The 16,419-nt window shown below is 53.9% G+C and overlaps 1 protein-coding gene across 4 annotated transcripts in view; it reads right to left on the bottom strand.

Annotated features, from left to right (window-relative positions):
• Rasal1 (RAS protein activator like 1) overlaps positions 1–16,419 on the bottom strand; it is a 30,390-nt gene that overhangs the window by 5,141 nt on the left and 8,830 nt on the right. For 2 of the 4 annotated variants that reach the window (XM_041648145.1, XM_041648144.1), the window contains 14 exons: positions 15,655–15,784; positions 12,883–12,964; positions 12,665–12,796; positions 11,756–11,841; positions 10,865–10,982; positions 10,581–10,734; positions 10,214–10,278; positions 9,853–9,965; positions 8,510–8,702; positions 4,410–4,547; positions 3,610–3,754; positions 1,554–1,726; positions 310–447; positions 98–233 (listed from right to left, as the gene is read on the bottom strand). In XM_041648145.1, coding sequence (XP_041504079.1) covers positions 98–233; positions 310–447; positions 1,554–1,726; positions 3,610–3,754; positions 4,410–4,547; positions 8,510–8,702; positions 9,853–9,965; positions 10,214–10,278; positions 10,581–10,734; positions 10,865–10,982; positions 11,756–11,841; positions 12,665–12,796; positions 12,883–12,964; positions 15,655–15,784 — 1,803 coding nt within the window. Of the gene's footprint in view, positions 1–97; positions 234–309; positions 448–1,553; positions 1,727–3,609; positions 3,755–4,409; positions 4,548–8,509; positions 8,703–9,852; positions 9,966–10,213; positions 10,279–10,580; positions 10,735–10,864; positions 10,983–11,755; positions 11,842–12,664; positions 12,797–12,882; positions 12,965–15,654; positions 15,785–16,419 lie in introns of those variants that run through there. The other 2 variants (XM_041648146.1, XM_041648147.1) reach the window with 2 other exon arrangements.

The following is a 16,419-nucleotide window of genomic DNA, read 5'->3' as shown; positions in this document are numbered from 1 at the left end:
GAAACGAAGTCACTTACTCCTGGCTGCACAAGCGAGGGTGACACGCTACTGATGGGCAGATGGGGAGGGCAGAGCCTTAGCAAACCCCCCTCCTCACCTAAGCGCTCAGCCTGGAGGCAGCAGGTCCAGCGTCCGCTGCGGAAGGCACCAGGGTGGCAGGCAGCCAGCTTGTCCTGGTTGGCCGCGCTGGCTTTACGCAGGGCCGACAGCCATTGGTTGAGGTCATTCACATTCTGCAAGGGGTAGAGGCCATTAGAACACGGTGAGACTGAACCGTGGTCCCCACCCCTGATTGTGGTGACACCTTACCTTGCACTGGAGGTAGGTGGTGTGTGGCACCCCAGTGCCATCCTGCGTCACCACCTGCATGACGTGTGGCAGTTGGAAGGCACCCTCATCCACGCGCTCCACGGCACGGATGCAGGACACTGGGATGGATGAGTGAACCTGTAGGCAGCCACAGGCAGCATCCCTTTGGATGTGGTACCAGGGGGGGTCACCAATGACAGGTACTCATTCTGCATAGCTCTCTTGTGTCTTCCCCACAGTCCTGCTCTGTCACCTGCTGAGTGACTTGACTTTTCTGGGACTAAGTTTGCTTCTAGCAAAACATTAACATCACTGACACCATCATCACAAGCATCCCATAAACACCATCACCCTCATCATCACTGTGACCATCATCACTATCATCACCATAATAATCATTACCATCACCATAACCAGGATTATCAACACCACCACCAACACCAACACCACCACCATCACCACCATCATCACCACCACCATCACCATCATAACCATCACCACCACCATCATCATCATCACCATCATCACTATCATCCCCCTCTGCCTCACCACCATCCTTGCCACGGCAGTTGCTTATGGAAACTCGCTGTGCACATGGCACTTGACTGTGGCTTTTGGAACCTTATGTCCCTCAGCTCACTCAATGACCATGACCACTCCCTGAGACTGGGCCTGTTAGTCTCCCCAGTTTAAAGATGAGGAAACTGAGGCATGAAGGTAAACGACCCTGCCAAAGTTTCTCAATCCGTGGACCCAGCCTCACAACCCAAACAGCCGATGAAATGCAAGCCATGCCTACATGCCAAGTCCTAGTCTCCCCCGGGCTGGTTAGGATGGACGACAGTGGTGTCACCTGCCTAGGACAGAGCCTGGCACACTCGGGCACCAGGGAATGCTTGTGCCCAGTGACTGAGTTGTTGGACGAGTGCCTGGATGTGTGTGCGCCCGCACACAGCCAGCAGAAGAAATGGATTGTACGCGAGTCTGTGATGCCTGGTGTATACCGTGTGGCCCCCACCCGTGAGTGTCCACACCTGGTCAGAACACCCAGCTATGAAATGTGCACCTGCTCAAGTGTGTAACAGCAAGTGTCCCTATCCCTGGCCAAGCTTGGAGCCAGCCAAGAGCTTGGAATTTGTTGCCTTAGCTGTTATGATATTGGGGAAGCAGTTACCCCAACTCCCACCCTGAGTCTCAGTTTCTCCAAGCACCCTAGTAGCATCTTCTTGTGACTGGAGTCTCACCTGCCACTCTGGAGTCTTGGAGTAGGAGAGGTCCTGCCCACTCAGCCGGAAGTAGCGCTTCTTGAAGGCAAAGCGTGTGGCCAGGCCTGCAGGCTCCTCCTTGCGCTTCAGCAGGAAGCCTTCCCGAACAATAGTCGAAGGTTGGACCAGGGCACAGGCTGGCCCCCCAGCCTCTGGGAAACAGAGAAAGGGAAGGGGTGACACCTCTGGCCCCTGCTGCACTGTCTGCTCCTAAGGAGTGGGAAGACCAAGGCTGTGACCTCCGACCCCACTCCTTCACACACACACCCCAGCCACTGAGGCAAGGGACTGAGAAGCATGGGAAAGTGGTATCCATATCCCGCTCCAAGTCCAGGGACCTGCAGGAGAGACTGCAGCTGGCCAGCACAGGGTGTCCAGCCAACCCAGGAACGTTTCCCAGCCCTCTCAGAGCTCAGGACTACAGACCTCTCTCAGCAGCCCCTCTCCCATCCAAGATCACCACAGTCATTGCCCCTGGTTATTCCTATGTGACCCAAGTCTCCCTCTTGGAAGTGGCCTCTAACCCCAAGTCCTCTGCTTTCAGAGCACATGACACCGCTCCATTCCCAGCATGAGCCCAGCTCGCCCACAACTCTCCAGTGCTCCACGTTCTCCGATCTCTCCTCCTTCTCTCTTCTGCACTAGCCTCTCTGTCGCTCTCTGTCCCCACCCCAGGACCTTGTGCTGTTCACCACCTGGATCACTCTTACATGGAGACTCGTTTTCCAAATCCTAGCCACAATGCCTCCATCTTGCACCAAGATGTCCTTTAGCTATTCCGTGTGCCCAGAGAGAAGCCAGAAAAGCCATCTTTCTCCCAGTCAGTGTCTCTGAGGACCCCCGAATCTCCCATAAGAGCAAAACGAAGCATGCTTAATTAAGTCCTGGTTTTGGTCTGTGTGTGCCGTTGAGCCTATAGTCATATCCACCTTACTGACGCTAGGTGGCGCTCTGAACCCAGGGCTGCATAGCGCCCGGGGTGGGGAGGGGGGGAACCGCTAGGTGAGTCATTAGGGACTCCATTCTCTGGGCACCTGGCAGCATCCCCACCTGGGAGCAGATGTTAACTTAACAACCTCCAAAAAGTCACAGTATCTTCATTCTGGTGTTGCCCAGACTGGCCTGGAACTCTCTGTAGACCAGGCTGGCCCCTCTTGCCTCTGCCTCCTGAGTGCTGGGATTAGAGTAGTGAACCACTTCACCTGCCCACCCCTCCCTCCGTCCCTCCTTTGTAACCCCCTGGCTATTTGGCCATTGTCTTACAGCTTGGCCCCCATTAGAATGAAATTCTATGAATAAGTCCAAGATTTTCTTTTGTCTCACTGTGTGTGTGTTGTGTGTGTGTGTGGTGCGTGCATGTGTGTGTGCATGTGCTCACGTGGAGACCAGAGGTTGATTGACATCAGAAATCTTTCTCTGTTGCTCCCTGTTTATTTTCTGACACAGAACCACTTGTTGAACCTGGAGCTCACTTCTTGGCCTCAGTGACTGGCCAGGGAGCTCTGAGGACCCGCCTGTCTCCAAACCACCAATTCTGGGGTTACAGGCAGGCACAGCCATATACAGATTTTAGGTGAGCATAGGGATTTGAACTCAGGTCCTCAAACTTGCTCAGCAAGCTCTTCACCCACTGAGTCATTGCCCCCTCATTAATCACATCGTCCAAAGCATCTAGAAGGCGAGCTTTCTTTCTATTTTTTTTTTTCCAGTGCTGGTATTGAAGCTAGGACCTCATGCAGGCAAGGCAAGCTCTCCTTCCGGAAGCCAATGCCCTGGGCCTTTGAGACAGTGCCTATTAAATGGTGGAGACTTATTAAACCTACCCATACCAGAGACTCCATGCCACGACCCTGTCACATGACCACATTGGTAGAGAGGACCTAACTGAGCCTGACATGAATGTTAACTGACTAATTAGTTGACCTGCAGGTTCTTGATCTTGGTCCTGGGGAACTGGGGACTAATGGCATACGCGCCCGCCCCCAGGGCAGGGGGGGGAATCACAGGTCAGGAGCGGCAGGACCGCAGGGCTCACCCTCAGTCCCATCCACATCCACCAGCTGGTCCAGGAAGTCCCTCACGCGTGAGATGCTCTGCAGCAGGAAGGGGTGGAGGGGGGCCAGCCACAGCTCCTTGCCCTGGCCAAGCTGCTGGCCCAGGTTTCCAATGCTCTGCACAGCCTGGAGCAAAGCAGAAAGGAGGCCAAGGTCACTCTGAGGCCAGTGCCCTTTGTGCCCGAACTCCGCTTCTCATATCTGTACACATCGGGCACTTTCTAGTCCTCCCTCTCCCTTTTGGAGTCCGCACCCCCAGTTAACCCAACACCCAGCACTACCCAGTTCTATCAAATGAAGACCCATGAAAGCCATAGTTGTGGCTACTTTGTCAAGAATAGCTTAATTCATACTAAGGTATAAAGGATTGCTAGCCCACTTCTCCCATTTCTTTTGGAAGGAGTGAGTTTTCGTGATCTCAAAAAAAAAAAAAAAAAAAGAACGAAAAAGAAAAGGGTAACTGGGCTGGGGCTGTAGCTCAGCAGTGGAGTGGTCGCCTCCCATGCATGAGGCCCCATGTTCAATTCCCAAGGTGGTACATTTATGATCTCAGCACTTGAGAGGCTGGGGCAGGAAGATTGCCTTGAGTCCTGGGCCAGCCTGGGCAATGGGGCAACTTCTAAGTCTCAGTGGCCAGCAAGTCCATGTCATAGAAAACAGAGACACCCACACAAGGAAACTGGCTTTCTTTGGGGCTTCTCTCTGGCGGCCTTCCTGACCTTTCCCATCATGCATCTCTCCGGCTGAGCGGACTCAGGAGGAGCTCCCCCCCCACACACACCTTGGCGAGAAGCAGCAAGGAGCGGCTGGTCTGGGGATCTGCATGCTGGTCTCTGAGGTCAAACAGCTTCGGTGTGAGGATGGCGGGCGCAAAGAAACGCAGAAAGAGGAAACCGCTAATTGCCAGATACTTCACATCCTACCAGAGAATCACAGACAACAGTTGGGGAAACTGAGGCAGCAAACACTAGGTGCCCAGAGGAGGGAGAAGGAGTTGGGTCAGAAGGCTTATCCTAGCCTGCCAAGGAGGGTGTTCCTCTCTGCCTCGGTTTCTCTAGCTGGAAAATGGGATGACAGACTGATTTGGCAAAACTGGTTTTAGCAGACTCCTGGGCTCGGAACACAGTCATTGCAACCTCAGAGAGTCCAAGTGGCTTACTCCGGGTCACACAGCACAGAAGTCAGGATTCCAACCCAGATCTGTGACCTGTCTGGTTGCAAGAACAGGCTGAATTCGCCTCCCACAGCCTCTCCTTGCCACTCACTCTCAGATGGGTCACAGCCAGTTTTAGAGAGGCAGCAACTGAGACACAGGTTGGTCATTTGCCTGAGATTACCCAGCAACCAACAACAGGGGTAGTATAGCTTACCACTCCTGCCGTTCCGTCTCGGCTACCCAGGGGTCAAGAGTGTACTTAACCTCTGCTTTCCAAGTGAAGAAACTGAGGCTCAGCGAGAAGCCCGGGTAGTCAGGCTGCAGAGCCCACCTGTCCATGCTGTGGCAGTCCCACCAAGTCCCTTTCCACAGCGGGCACAGCTCACTGATCCACTGCTGTGTCAAGCCTGAGCCTGTATGTCTATGTTTATTTTGGGGTGTCAGTCACACCTGTGACAGTAGCTACGCTGGAGTGAGCTAGCCTTCTGGGCATGTCAGCCTTGCCAGTGGGCCCCAAGGCTTCGGTAAGAGGGGCCCTGATCAACTGTCCTGAACTGTCCCCAAATCACCACTTCCTCCCAGGCAGGTCCCCAGGTCATTTTATCCCCCAGCATTAGCTCATCGAGGGACACCTGAGCCAGGCCTGTCATCCCGTGAACACAGGAACTGGGACGGGGGTCACAAGTTCAAAGTCACTGGGCTAGTTACTTTTTCGTGAACTTGACACAAGCTACAGTCGCCTGGGAAGAGGGCCCTCAAGTGAAAAAAGCCAGCTCAAGCCAGACTGCCTGTAGGCAAAGTTGTGGGGGCATTTTCTTGGCAGATGATTGATGTGGGAGGGTCCAGCCTACTGTGAGAGGCCCGATTCCCGAGCAGAGGTCCCAGGTAGTCTGAGAAAGCAAACTGAACAAGCCTGGAGAGCAAAATAGAGAGCAGGGTTCCTCCATAGTCTCCTGCTGCCTTGACTTCCCTCCCGGATAGCCCATAAGCTCTTTTCTCCCCAAATTTGTCTTGGTGCTCATCATAGCAGGAGAAAGCAACCTAGAACAGTCACCCTTGGGTACATAATAAGTTAGAAGAGGCCAGCCAGGCTACATCATGCACGCGCATGCACACACGCACACTCACACACACGCACACTTGCACACACGTGCACGCTTACACAGTCTCACACACTCTCTCACACATGCACACACTCACACTCACTCACATACACGCACTCACACGCACACTCACACACACACTCTCACACACACAAGCATGCACACATGCTCAGAGGCATCTCAGAGCCCCCTACCTTCATGACCTGAGAAAGCCTGTGGTCCTTGCCCACTGGGCACATGTGGGTAGCACTGATGTTGGCTCCCTGGGCTGAGCTGAACAAGGAGCAGTCCTCTTGGTCTCTTTCCCTCCCCTTACCTCTGCCGCGTCCTACTTAACGCCTCTGAGGCAGCCCAGGCGAGAGCCAGGCTAAGTGGGGTGCAATGACGCCACCTCTAGTTGGGAGGAGGGGGAATCTGGGGAAGGAATCTCCAGCTCGCTGGGCCTCAGTTTCCCAATCCATAAACAAAAAGCAGAAAGTGGTGCTAATCAAAGCTCTTAACTCCAGCGTATACCAGATTCTAGATCTTTCTGCCTAGGGGTCTAGTCTTTAGCACTGGGGAAAAGTTAGTCTGACTGGGCAGAAAAGTTTCCTCAGTGGTAAACAGTGTGTGCTTGGTGCTCTATCGAAGGACCTGAGTCTGGATCTCTGCACCTTATCAAGTGGTGAACAAACATCTGGAAAGCTAAGGACTCACAGGACACCCTCTGCCCGGGGTGGTCCTGGGTTTATAATCCTTCTGTTGCAGCCTCCAGAGAAGCTGGGTACAGGCCTGTGTCACCAAGTTCCCCACGACAGCCACCTCAGATTGTGCACTGAACATTATTAAAACAGGATCTCAGCCTGGTGGTGGTGGTGGTGCATGCCTTTAATCTCAGCCTTTAATTGGGAGGCAGAGACAGGCAGATCTCTGTGAGTTCAAGGACAGCTGGTCTACAGAGCGAGTTCCAGGACAGCCAGGGCTGTTATACAAAGAAATACTGTTTCAAAAAAACCCAAAACAAAACAGGAAAAACAAACAAACAAACAAACAAAAAACAAAACCAAAGATCTCAGACTGGCAGCCTATGGTCCAGCACAACCTCAACACAAGGTGACCGATTTCAGGCGATTTTTGCTTGTGTGTCTGCGTGAATTAACCCTAATATTTCAAAACTGGGAGACTTTACATAGAATCCTGGAAATTGGTAAGAGAGAGAGAAAGGAAGTTAGTGGGGGGAGGGAGGAAGGAAAGAGGGAGGGAGGGAGGGAGGGAGGGAGGGAAGAAGATGTTCGACTTAGCCCAGCTCAATTCAGCCAAGCCTGAGGCAGAGGCCTGTCCGTCATCACACATATCCCAGAAGCTGAGTCTGGAGAACTGCAAGTTCAAGGCCTACCTTGGAAACTTAGCAAGGCCCTATCTCGAAAGGGTGAAAAGAGCACTAGGCCGTGGCTCAGTGGCAGAAAGGACCTGCCCAGTGTGCGAGAGTCTGTGTTTTAGCATAGCAGTGAGAAAAGGCTCTGCAGGAGCAGGGGACCGGGCCCCATTCCTATGCAGAACACTGGCCTCAGTGGTCCCTGTAGACAAAGCTGTGAGGCTACATTTAGCCACAGTCTCCACCACTCCTTACAGTTCTATATCTGTCTGTTTATGTCCCTCGCCTGTCCCAGAGCCACAGCTCCCAGCTTCCACCAGTTGTATTCAGGCTGGGAAAGCCTGGCACCTACAGAGCCCATGTGGCCTCATCCTGGCCCCGCCCTTCTCCTTCCCGACTGTTCTCATTAGTACCATCATCACTGTTACCATCACCACCATTATCACCATTATTGACATCATCACCACCATCATCATCACCATCACCACCACCACCACCATCATCACCATCACCACCATCACCACCACCACCACCATCACTACCACCACCACCATCACCACCACCACCACCATCATCACCACCACCACCATCACCACCACCACCACCATCACTACCACCACCATCACCACCATCATCACAACCATCATCACCATCATCATCACCACCATCACCATCACCATGATCACAACCATCATCACCAACATCATCACCAACATCATCACCATCACCACCACCATCATCACCACCACCATCACCATCACCACCACCACCATCACCACCATCATCACAACCATCATCACCACCATCACCATCACCATGATCATCACCACCACCATCATCACCACCACCACCATCACCACCACCACCACCATCACCACCATCATCACCATCATCACCACCATCACCATCACCACCATCACCACCATCATCACCACCACCACCATCACCACCATCACCACCATCATCACTATCATCACCACCATCACCACCATGATCACAACCATCATCACCAACATCATCACCATCATCACCACCATCATCATCACCATCATCACCACCATCATCACCATGTCCTTCATCCATCATCATCATTGGTCCCCTGGGTTCTAGGTCCTGCCAGGAATACTGTCCTCTGCCAGGACACACACACTTAAATCTGAGCAGCCCAGATCTTGGCGTCACCTTTGTCCTGACTCTACATGTGATCGACGGACACAGTGCCCCAGACCACCCCAACATCCGCATCGCCCCTGCGGAACCCAGCCCACCTGGTGCTCCACCCCGGGGAAGCGTTCCTCCACACGCCACTGCAGCTTCTTAAATGCCAGGCGCAGGGCTAGCGGGCAGCGCCCTGTAGAGCTCACAATGGCATCCATGATAGACCCCAGATATCCGGTCAGCAGCCCCAGGCTGGTCTCCCGCACCTGCTCCTCCGTGGGTGTGCCCTTGAAGGAGATCCTCCTGGAGGGAGCAAGCAGAACCTTCAGTCAGAGCGCCACACCTGCTGCCTCAGAACCCCCCAGCCCCCATGGTGCCTCCCCTCACACTGGGCTCCCTGCTGGAGTGAACTCTGGGGCAGAGTCCCAGCTCAGAGCCTTCATAGCACCTGTCCCTGTGTCCTGAAACATGGGGCATGAAGCTAAGTGTCACCTCCTCAGAACGGTCATCACCCCCTCTCACTTCATAACTACATGCTGTAGCTCTGGGTGTCTTCAGCTTGGCCATGTCCGATGCCTTGGCACATGCAATCCCTTCCGCCTGGAGCCCTCAAGCCAGAAGTTCTCAGTCCCTGTATCCAATCATGGCCCCACGTGGTCCTAACGGTAATTCACAAGTTGAGTGTCTACGCCTCCCATTTAACAGGCATGGAAACTGAGGCCCATCAATATGACTTTGCAAGCAGGTGGCAGACCTGAGATTAGAAGTCAGGACCAACTCCACTATCTGCAATTCTACCCCACCCAGGTTCCCAATGTCCCATCACCCTTAAGTGCCACTGAGTCTCCAGTGGTCGCCAGCTATACCCTGGGAGTTTCACAGACAACCCTGTCAGGTTTGGGGCCTGGGTTCAAATTCTCACTTTACAGTTTCCCAGTTGTGTGACCTTGGGCAGGAACCTCCCCTCACTGAGGTTCAGTAAAGAGGGTGCTGAAGCCTGCGTCTGAGGTGGTCAAGAGGTGTGGGTCCTAACAGATGGCCTGCATCTAGCTCTAAGGGTTTCATGGAAGCCAGCCCCCTGACTTTGGCAGAGAAGATTCTGGAAAGAAAGGAAGAGGAGTCCATGGAGGTGTGGAGTGGCTTTTAGTCATATCTCCAATCTCACAGAAAGTTCCCAGGATCCATTCTGCATAAGACCCCATGTGGGTCTCCATCATCTCCCAGCATTCCCCTGTTCTGTACGTCACTTCCAAAACCCTTAAGTGCCCCCAATACTCCCAAGTCACAGGGTGTGGTAGAGGCAGAGGCAGCATTTGGGCTCCCCCAGAGCAGCCTGGGCTGCCACAGCACACACACGTGTCCCTAGGCAGGCGGCAGCCAGCACAGAGCAGCCCCAGGCAACTGCAAATGATAAGGGACATCTGGAGGCCTGAAGCACCCCCACTTCACTCACCGGGAGCGGTTCAGGTCCATCTTGCAAGGGTCCAACTCCATATATTTCTTCTCCTCGAAGACACGGCTGATCACCGGCCTCAGGACCTCGTGCAGGTAGCGCATGCCCACGAGCTGGGGGCAGGGGCCACACGAAGTGGCTAAGGGTGGCAGAAAGTGCCCTGGGCTGGGGCAGGGGGTGTGCAGGGAGATTTCAGAGCCAGGCCAGTCGTGTCCAAGGGTGCCGCCCAGGGCTGAAGCCAGACACCTGCCACCAGCACCCAGCTCAGCCATCTAGGGCCACTTGAGGCCAGCAGGCTCTGGGGACCGAGTGAGCAGGGGGAGGAAGCCACACGCAGCCAGACATGCCAGCTCCCACTCACCTTCATGAACTGTTCCATTGACTTGGATGCCAAGGAGTTAGAACGGAAGAGGGTGTTGGGGTCATCTGGGAGGACAGGGGGTGCGTTTGCTGGTGTGGGGTGGGGGCTGGACCCAGTTCACCCCACTCACTCAAAGTGGAGATACGATTCTTTCAGCCTCAAGAATCAGGGAGAACCCAAAACTCTATTCATGGCCCAGAGGCCCAGAGTGGTTTGTCAAACTGCCTGAGGCCACACAGCACCCTCCCGAGTTCACGGCATAGATACCCCAACATATAAACATCCTCTAAAGGATCTCACTTCTCCCTGGAGATTCTCTGCAGACCCATCCTTGGGGGAAGAGCGTTTGTGTGTGTGGGAAACTCACTAGTCCGAGCCACCTCACGTCTTGTGAGGTAGTCTAGAAAGGACCCGGCCAGGCCCCGGCCCAGGAAGAGCTTCACCAGCTTGGTGGCAAGGTCTTGACGACAGTCCCCAGAAGCCAGTTCCTCGAGCACAGCCAGGGGGCTGGTGGTGTCCTCCTGAGCAGGGACAGGAGAACCAACAGGTTACCTGAGGCCCCAAAGCAGATGAGCTGGCCCTGGTTCCGCAGGCGGGGAGCTACACCCTTGACCCAGCAACCCAGGTGGCGGCACCTGCCACCACACCCACCTCGGCCGGCCCCTGTACCGACTCCAGAAGCAGATCCATGAGAGGCTGGTAGCACTGGGAAGGCAGGACGCGGTCCTCAGTGAGGCGCACCTTCAACCGCAGGGCGCCCAGGCTTCCCCTATACGGAGCAGACCATAGAGAAGGAGACGTGAATGCAGGCTAGCCCAAAGCAGGCTAGCCCAAAGCAGGAGACGTGAGCATGGGAGGGGCAAGGGACAGAGGGTAAGGGCAGAGGAGGGCAGCGGGGACAAAAGTGGATAGAAAGGGGGCTGGAGAGATGGCTCAGAGGTTAAGAGCACTGGCTGCTCTTCCAGAGGTCCTGAGTTCAGTTCCCAGCAATCACATGGTGGCTCACAACGGTCTATGATGAGATCTGGTGCCCTCTTCTGGTGTGGATAGGGAGAAAGAGGCCCCAGACTGTGTGTGGAAAAGCCACAGTCGAGGCCATGACCGGGTGCACAAACGCTCACACAGGACAGGCAGAACAGCAAGTGTAGGCAGGGCAGTAAGATGCAGTCAGTTAAGTGAACAGTGTGGACGGGAACAACCAGGGCACTCTGTGGTCCGTGTGCATAGCACACGTGTGCACAGACAGCGGTAGCTACTCAGGATGGCGTTAGAGCTCTTGCCTAGCACAGCCAAGGCCCTGGCATCAGTTCCTGACATCATAAAGAAAGAAGTGTGGCCAGGAAGGCAGGTGTAAGGGAGCCCAACATTCTTACGCTGGTTATGGGAGCCTGTCTATGGTCAGCTGACTGGGCCAAGGGGTGCTGTGTGGGCCGGCAAAAACATCCCAGGGACATGTGACCAGGGCTAGAGGGACAGGTGGGCTGGTGCCAGCACCCAGGGAACCTGCTGAGGTGGTGCCCCTCCCTAGGCACCCACATTTACCCAGAATCCTCAGCTCTAGGAAAGGGCAGGAGGCGGAACCAGCCGTTGGGTGGCTTCTGTTGAAGGGTCTGTGGGGTGAACTCCACCTGTGGGGGACACAGAGACCTCAGCTGGGGGCCCTGTCCTGCCTGATGCAGGGCCCACCCAGCCCTGGAGGGAGAGTTTGGCCTGCTATCCACAGATGCCATGTGGTCAGCCAGGGTCCAGTTCTTCCTCTCTCTCAAGCCAGGGCACTTAGGGCCTCTAGAGGACACTTAATTTACAATTGAGAAAAGTTAAGGCGCCAGGAGGCAGTGGCGCACGCCTTTAATCCTAGCACTGGGGAGGCAGGGGCAAGCAGAGCTCTGGGTGTTCAAGGCCAGCCTGGTCTACAGAGTGAGTTCCAGGACAGCCAGAGCTACACAGAGAAACCCTGTATTGAAAGAACAAAAAGTAAAAGAGAGAGGGGAAAAAGCTAAGGCTTGGAGAGACGGCTCGCCCTGGGTCACACGGTGAATACAGTGCCACTGCCGTAGCCACAGCCTCAGACGAGCCCGGGGCCGTGTTCCCAGAGAACAGCTAAAAGCCACAGGGCTTCAGAAAACCCACTTCCACTGTTCCAGACGTGATGTGCATTGGAGGAACATGACTGTCAGCCGCACAGGGTGGTGACGGTTAGGTCAATGCAGATGACAGGCACCAGCATACCCAGGAGCTGTGGGCCTACCCCGTGACCTCAGAGAGGTCCTTGCCTCCTTCACGGCCTGTTTTCTTGCCTGCCTCATGAAGATAGAGACTCCACTATGCAGGCCGGCCAATGGTCCTCGCGACAGCTTGAACGCCCACCCCCAGACCCCAATCTTACCTGTCTGCTCACGGGACGCAATGGGAGCCACAGAGAGCATTTATTGGGGGGGGGGGGACACTCACCATGCCCAGGAAGTCGTTCTTGCCCACCATGTCCCAATCCCAGAGCTCCACTCGCAGTGGGGAAGCGGTCCCCCGTGACTCCCGCAGCTCCAGCACCTCATCCCAGTGTGGGAAGCGGGTCTTCTTGATTGTCTGAGGGCGCAGAGGGCTGTGAGCAGCAGAGGTGACTGACGCCTCCCACTGAGGGGTGCCACACTGCTGCCTGACTGTCTGCTCACCGAGGTTTCCAGACTATGGCTGCCCCAAAACACACGCGCGAATGGGTCTGACGTGCCCGAGATGTCCCGGGGGGCCAGGTCCCTGGGGACAGAGGAAGAGGAGTGTGTGGTTACAGGCCCTCAAGGACCCAGACCCGAGGCAGGCCTAGGAAAGAGAGTTCATACTAGATCATTCTAATGGCAAGGTTCTGTTACCAGGGCAACAAGCCTGTCCATCACAGGGGCCCAGGTCAGGTCCATCACTGCACCCATGCAAACCCGGCAGTTTCTAAACACAAAACTCATGGGAAGCAGAAGATTTCCCGATTACCCCTGATTTCCATGAAGGGAAACTGAGGCACAGAAAGATCAGACTGTATCACAACACTTAGCAAGGACAATGGAAATGAAAGAATGCCTCAATCTCCCCAGATGCCCTACATGGGAAGCTACAGGCATGAATTCAAAACCTGACCCTGCTGGGTGGCATTAGAAAAAGTCCCCTCCCCTTCCTGAGGCTTAGTCCAGAAAAGAAGGACAAAAACAGACCAAGTTCACAGGGCCAACGGTCCAACGAGATGACACAGAAAAGTTACTTAGTGTAGCACTTGGCTCAGCTCACTTATTCATTCAACAAACACACATGCCCACACCTTGCTTGGGAACAAAGAAAAAGCAGGAGATACAGACATCCTGCCTGTGGTTACCATGACAACTCGAAGCCTCACCTGAGTCAGCTTCCCCATCCCCCTTCTAGCAGGCCCCCAAATCCAGGAACACCCCACCACCACCAGGGGCTGTTTCTTCCTCCCGCTTGCTTCCCAGCCTTGCTGGGCATCCAAAGTCTTTGGTTTCCTAGGAACCAACACAGTTGCTAAGCGACAGCAATCGGTCCCTCTCCTGCATGCAAGGATCCTGTACAGCCTAGTGTCTGGGGAGGGGGTCATGGGCAGAAAAGCTGAGCTCAGACCCCGAAACACAATCTGTTTTCTGGTTCCCTTCCTTCTTGAGCCATTCCTCATCCATGCTTCTCCCATATCCAGCTGGGGCCAAGGCTGAGACCTGAATCCAGAGCTGTCAGGAGAAGTTCAGAGAGGGCAAGAAAGGGTCTTATGGTCACACAGCAAGCTAGAAACACAGATTGTCCTTAATATGTGCGGGCAGAACCTAAGAGTGAAGGTTCCCCGGGGGGGGGGGGGGGGAGGCGGGGGACAGGAAGGCAGGATGTCGAGAGGAAGAAGAGGATAGAGAAGCTGAAGGATGTGAGGGGGGACTGAGGAGCTGAAGGCGGCTGGAGACAGAGGGAGGGAGGCAGAGGGAAGACAGACGAGGCTGCCTCTGGGTTTTACGGATTCTGTGTCTGTTGACTTCCTTCAGGCTCTCCTCCATCACCCCCCCCCCCATCCCATAAGACCCCAGTGTGACCCCAGGTGGAGCCAATAAGAATTGACCCTGGGATCTTCTGTAAAAGTGAGGTTCTTGGTCAGTCGTACAAGCAAAGTTGGTAGGTCACCAGTCTCAGGCCACGAGGTTTATTTTGTCCCCCATCCCTTGGACACACTGCCTGAAGTCATCCTCCTAGATCCATCTCGCTTGAGGCCACCTGCCTTCAGGGAGCCAATGATTAAGACTTTGCCCAAGAAGTAAAGGTGTCTTTGTATGTATGATGTGTGTGTGTATCTCTCTGTCTCTGTGTGTGGCTGTGGCTGCATGTCTGACTATGTGTATATGTATGTCTGTCTGTGACTGTGTGTGTCTATGACAATGTATGTGTCTGTTTGTTTAATCGTATGCATTAGTGTGTGTGTGATTACGTGTTTATGTACATATGCGGGGGGTCACAGACAATTTTCAAGAGTTGGTTTTCTCATTCCGCTATGGGTTCCAGGGATCAAACTCAGGTCATCAGGCTTTAGTGGCAAGTGATTTAGCTCCATACACACTCATCTACCTCCATACACACTCATCTACCCACACACACTCATCTACCTCCATACACACTCATCTACCCACACACTCATCTACCTCCATACACACTCATCTGCCTCCATACACACTCATCTACCTCCATACACACTCATCTACCTCCACACACACTCATCTACCTCCATACACACTCATCTACCCACACACTCATCTACCTCCATACACACTCATCTACCTCCATACAAACTCATCTACCTCCACACACACTCATCTACCTCCACACACACTCATCTACCTCCATACACACTCATCTACCCACACACTCATCTACCTCCATACACACTCATCTACCTCCACACACACTCATCTCCCTCCACACACACTCATCTACCTCCACACACACTCATCTACCTCCATACACACTCATCTACCCACACACACACTCATCTACCCACACACACTCATCTACCTCCACACACTCATCTACCTCCACACACTCATCTACCTCCACACACTCATCTACCTCCATACACAATCATCTACCCACACATACTCATCTACCTCTGGGTTAAGATCTTGTTTTTGACAACTGTAGTGGCCAAAGCATTTAATTCCAGCATTTGAGAGGCAGATGCAGGAGGATCTCTGTGAGTTCAAAGCCAGCCTGGTCTACATAGAGAGACTGTTGAACTCACAGAAATCCACCTGCTCCCAACCCGAGTGCTGGGATTAGACATGTGAACCACCACACACAGTTTATGTGGTGCTGCAGATAGAATCCAGGACCTGTGCGCACCAGGCAAGCCACATCCGTAGCCTCCTTGCTCATTTTCAGAGCCTCCCACACCTCCCCCAGAGCAAGAATACCTGGCCTGTCTCACGTGGCAGCGGAGGCATCGACCCCGAGCATCCTCCAGCAGCTGCACAGCCAGGTAGACCTCGCCCTGTACCTCGGCATCTGGATCCACTCGGCTCAGGTTGATCCAGCTGTCAATCCCTGAAGAGCACACACGGTGTTTAGGAAGCAGGCTTTGTGTCAGCTCAGAACTGCCACTGATAACAACCATGCACGAAGCGGCGGTTTCTCATGCGGGACCTCAGGTTCGGTCTGTGATCAGCCCTATGTCAGAGGAGGAAACTGAAACACACACACAAACACACACACACACACACCTTCCATCACATTTTGAATGTATTGCTTATTGACTTGTGGACCCAACGCAGCCCAATCTCTCTTGGCAAACATCATTCCTTCCCCTTTGTTTCCATACAGGGTCTCATTATGTATCCCAGGCTAGACCAGAACTCCTGTTCCTCCCACCTCCACCTCCTGAGTGCAACCAGCGGCCAGCACCAAGGCCACCATGCCTGGCTCTACACTTTAACCTCCTCTTGCCCTTTTATGTCTTCAAACATCTGACTTTTCAAAGCACTTGTAACTGTGGCTAGTGTTACAAATTTGACAGACTCCAAAATCACCTGGAAGATAGCCCTCCAGGCACACCTGGGAAGGATTGGCTGGATCAAGGTTAGCCCCTGAGGACACCCGTGGGGGATTTTTTTTTTTTTTTGGTTTTTTTTTTTTTGAGACAGGGTTTCTCTGTGGCTTTGGAGCCTGTCCTGGCACTAGCT

The sequence above is a fragment of the Microtus oregoni genome, unplaced genomic scaffold (genome assembly GCF_018167655.1).
Source record: "Microtus oregoni isolate MIOR12 unplaced genomic scaffold, Mior012 000003F_ref0000135, whole genome shotgun sequence".
Classification (NCBI taxonomy): Eukaryota; Metazoa; Chordata; class Mammalia; order Rodentia; family Cricetidae; genus Microtus; species Microtus oregoni.
This window is presented reverse-complemented; position numbering and strand designations above follow the sequence as displayed.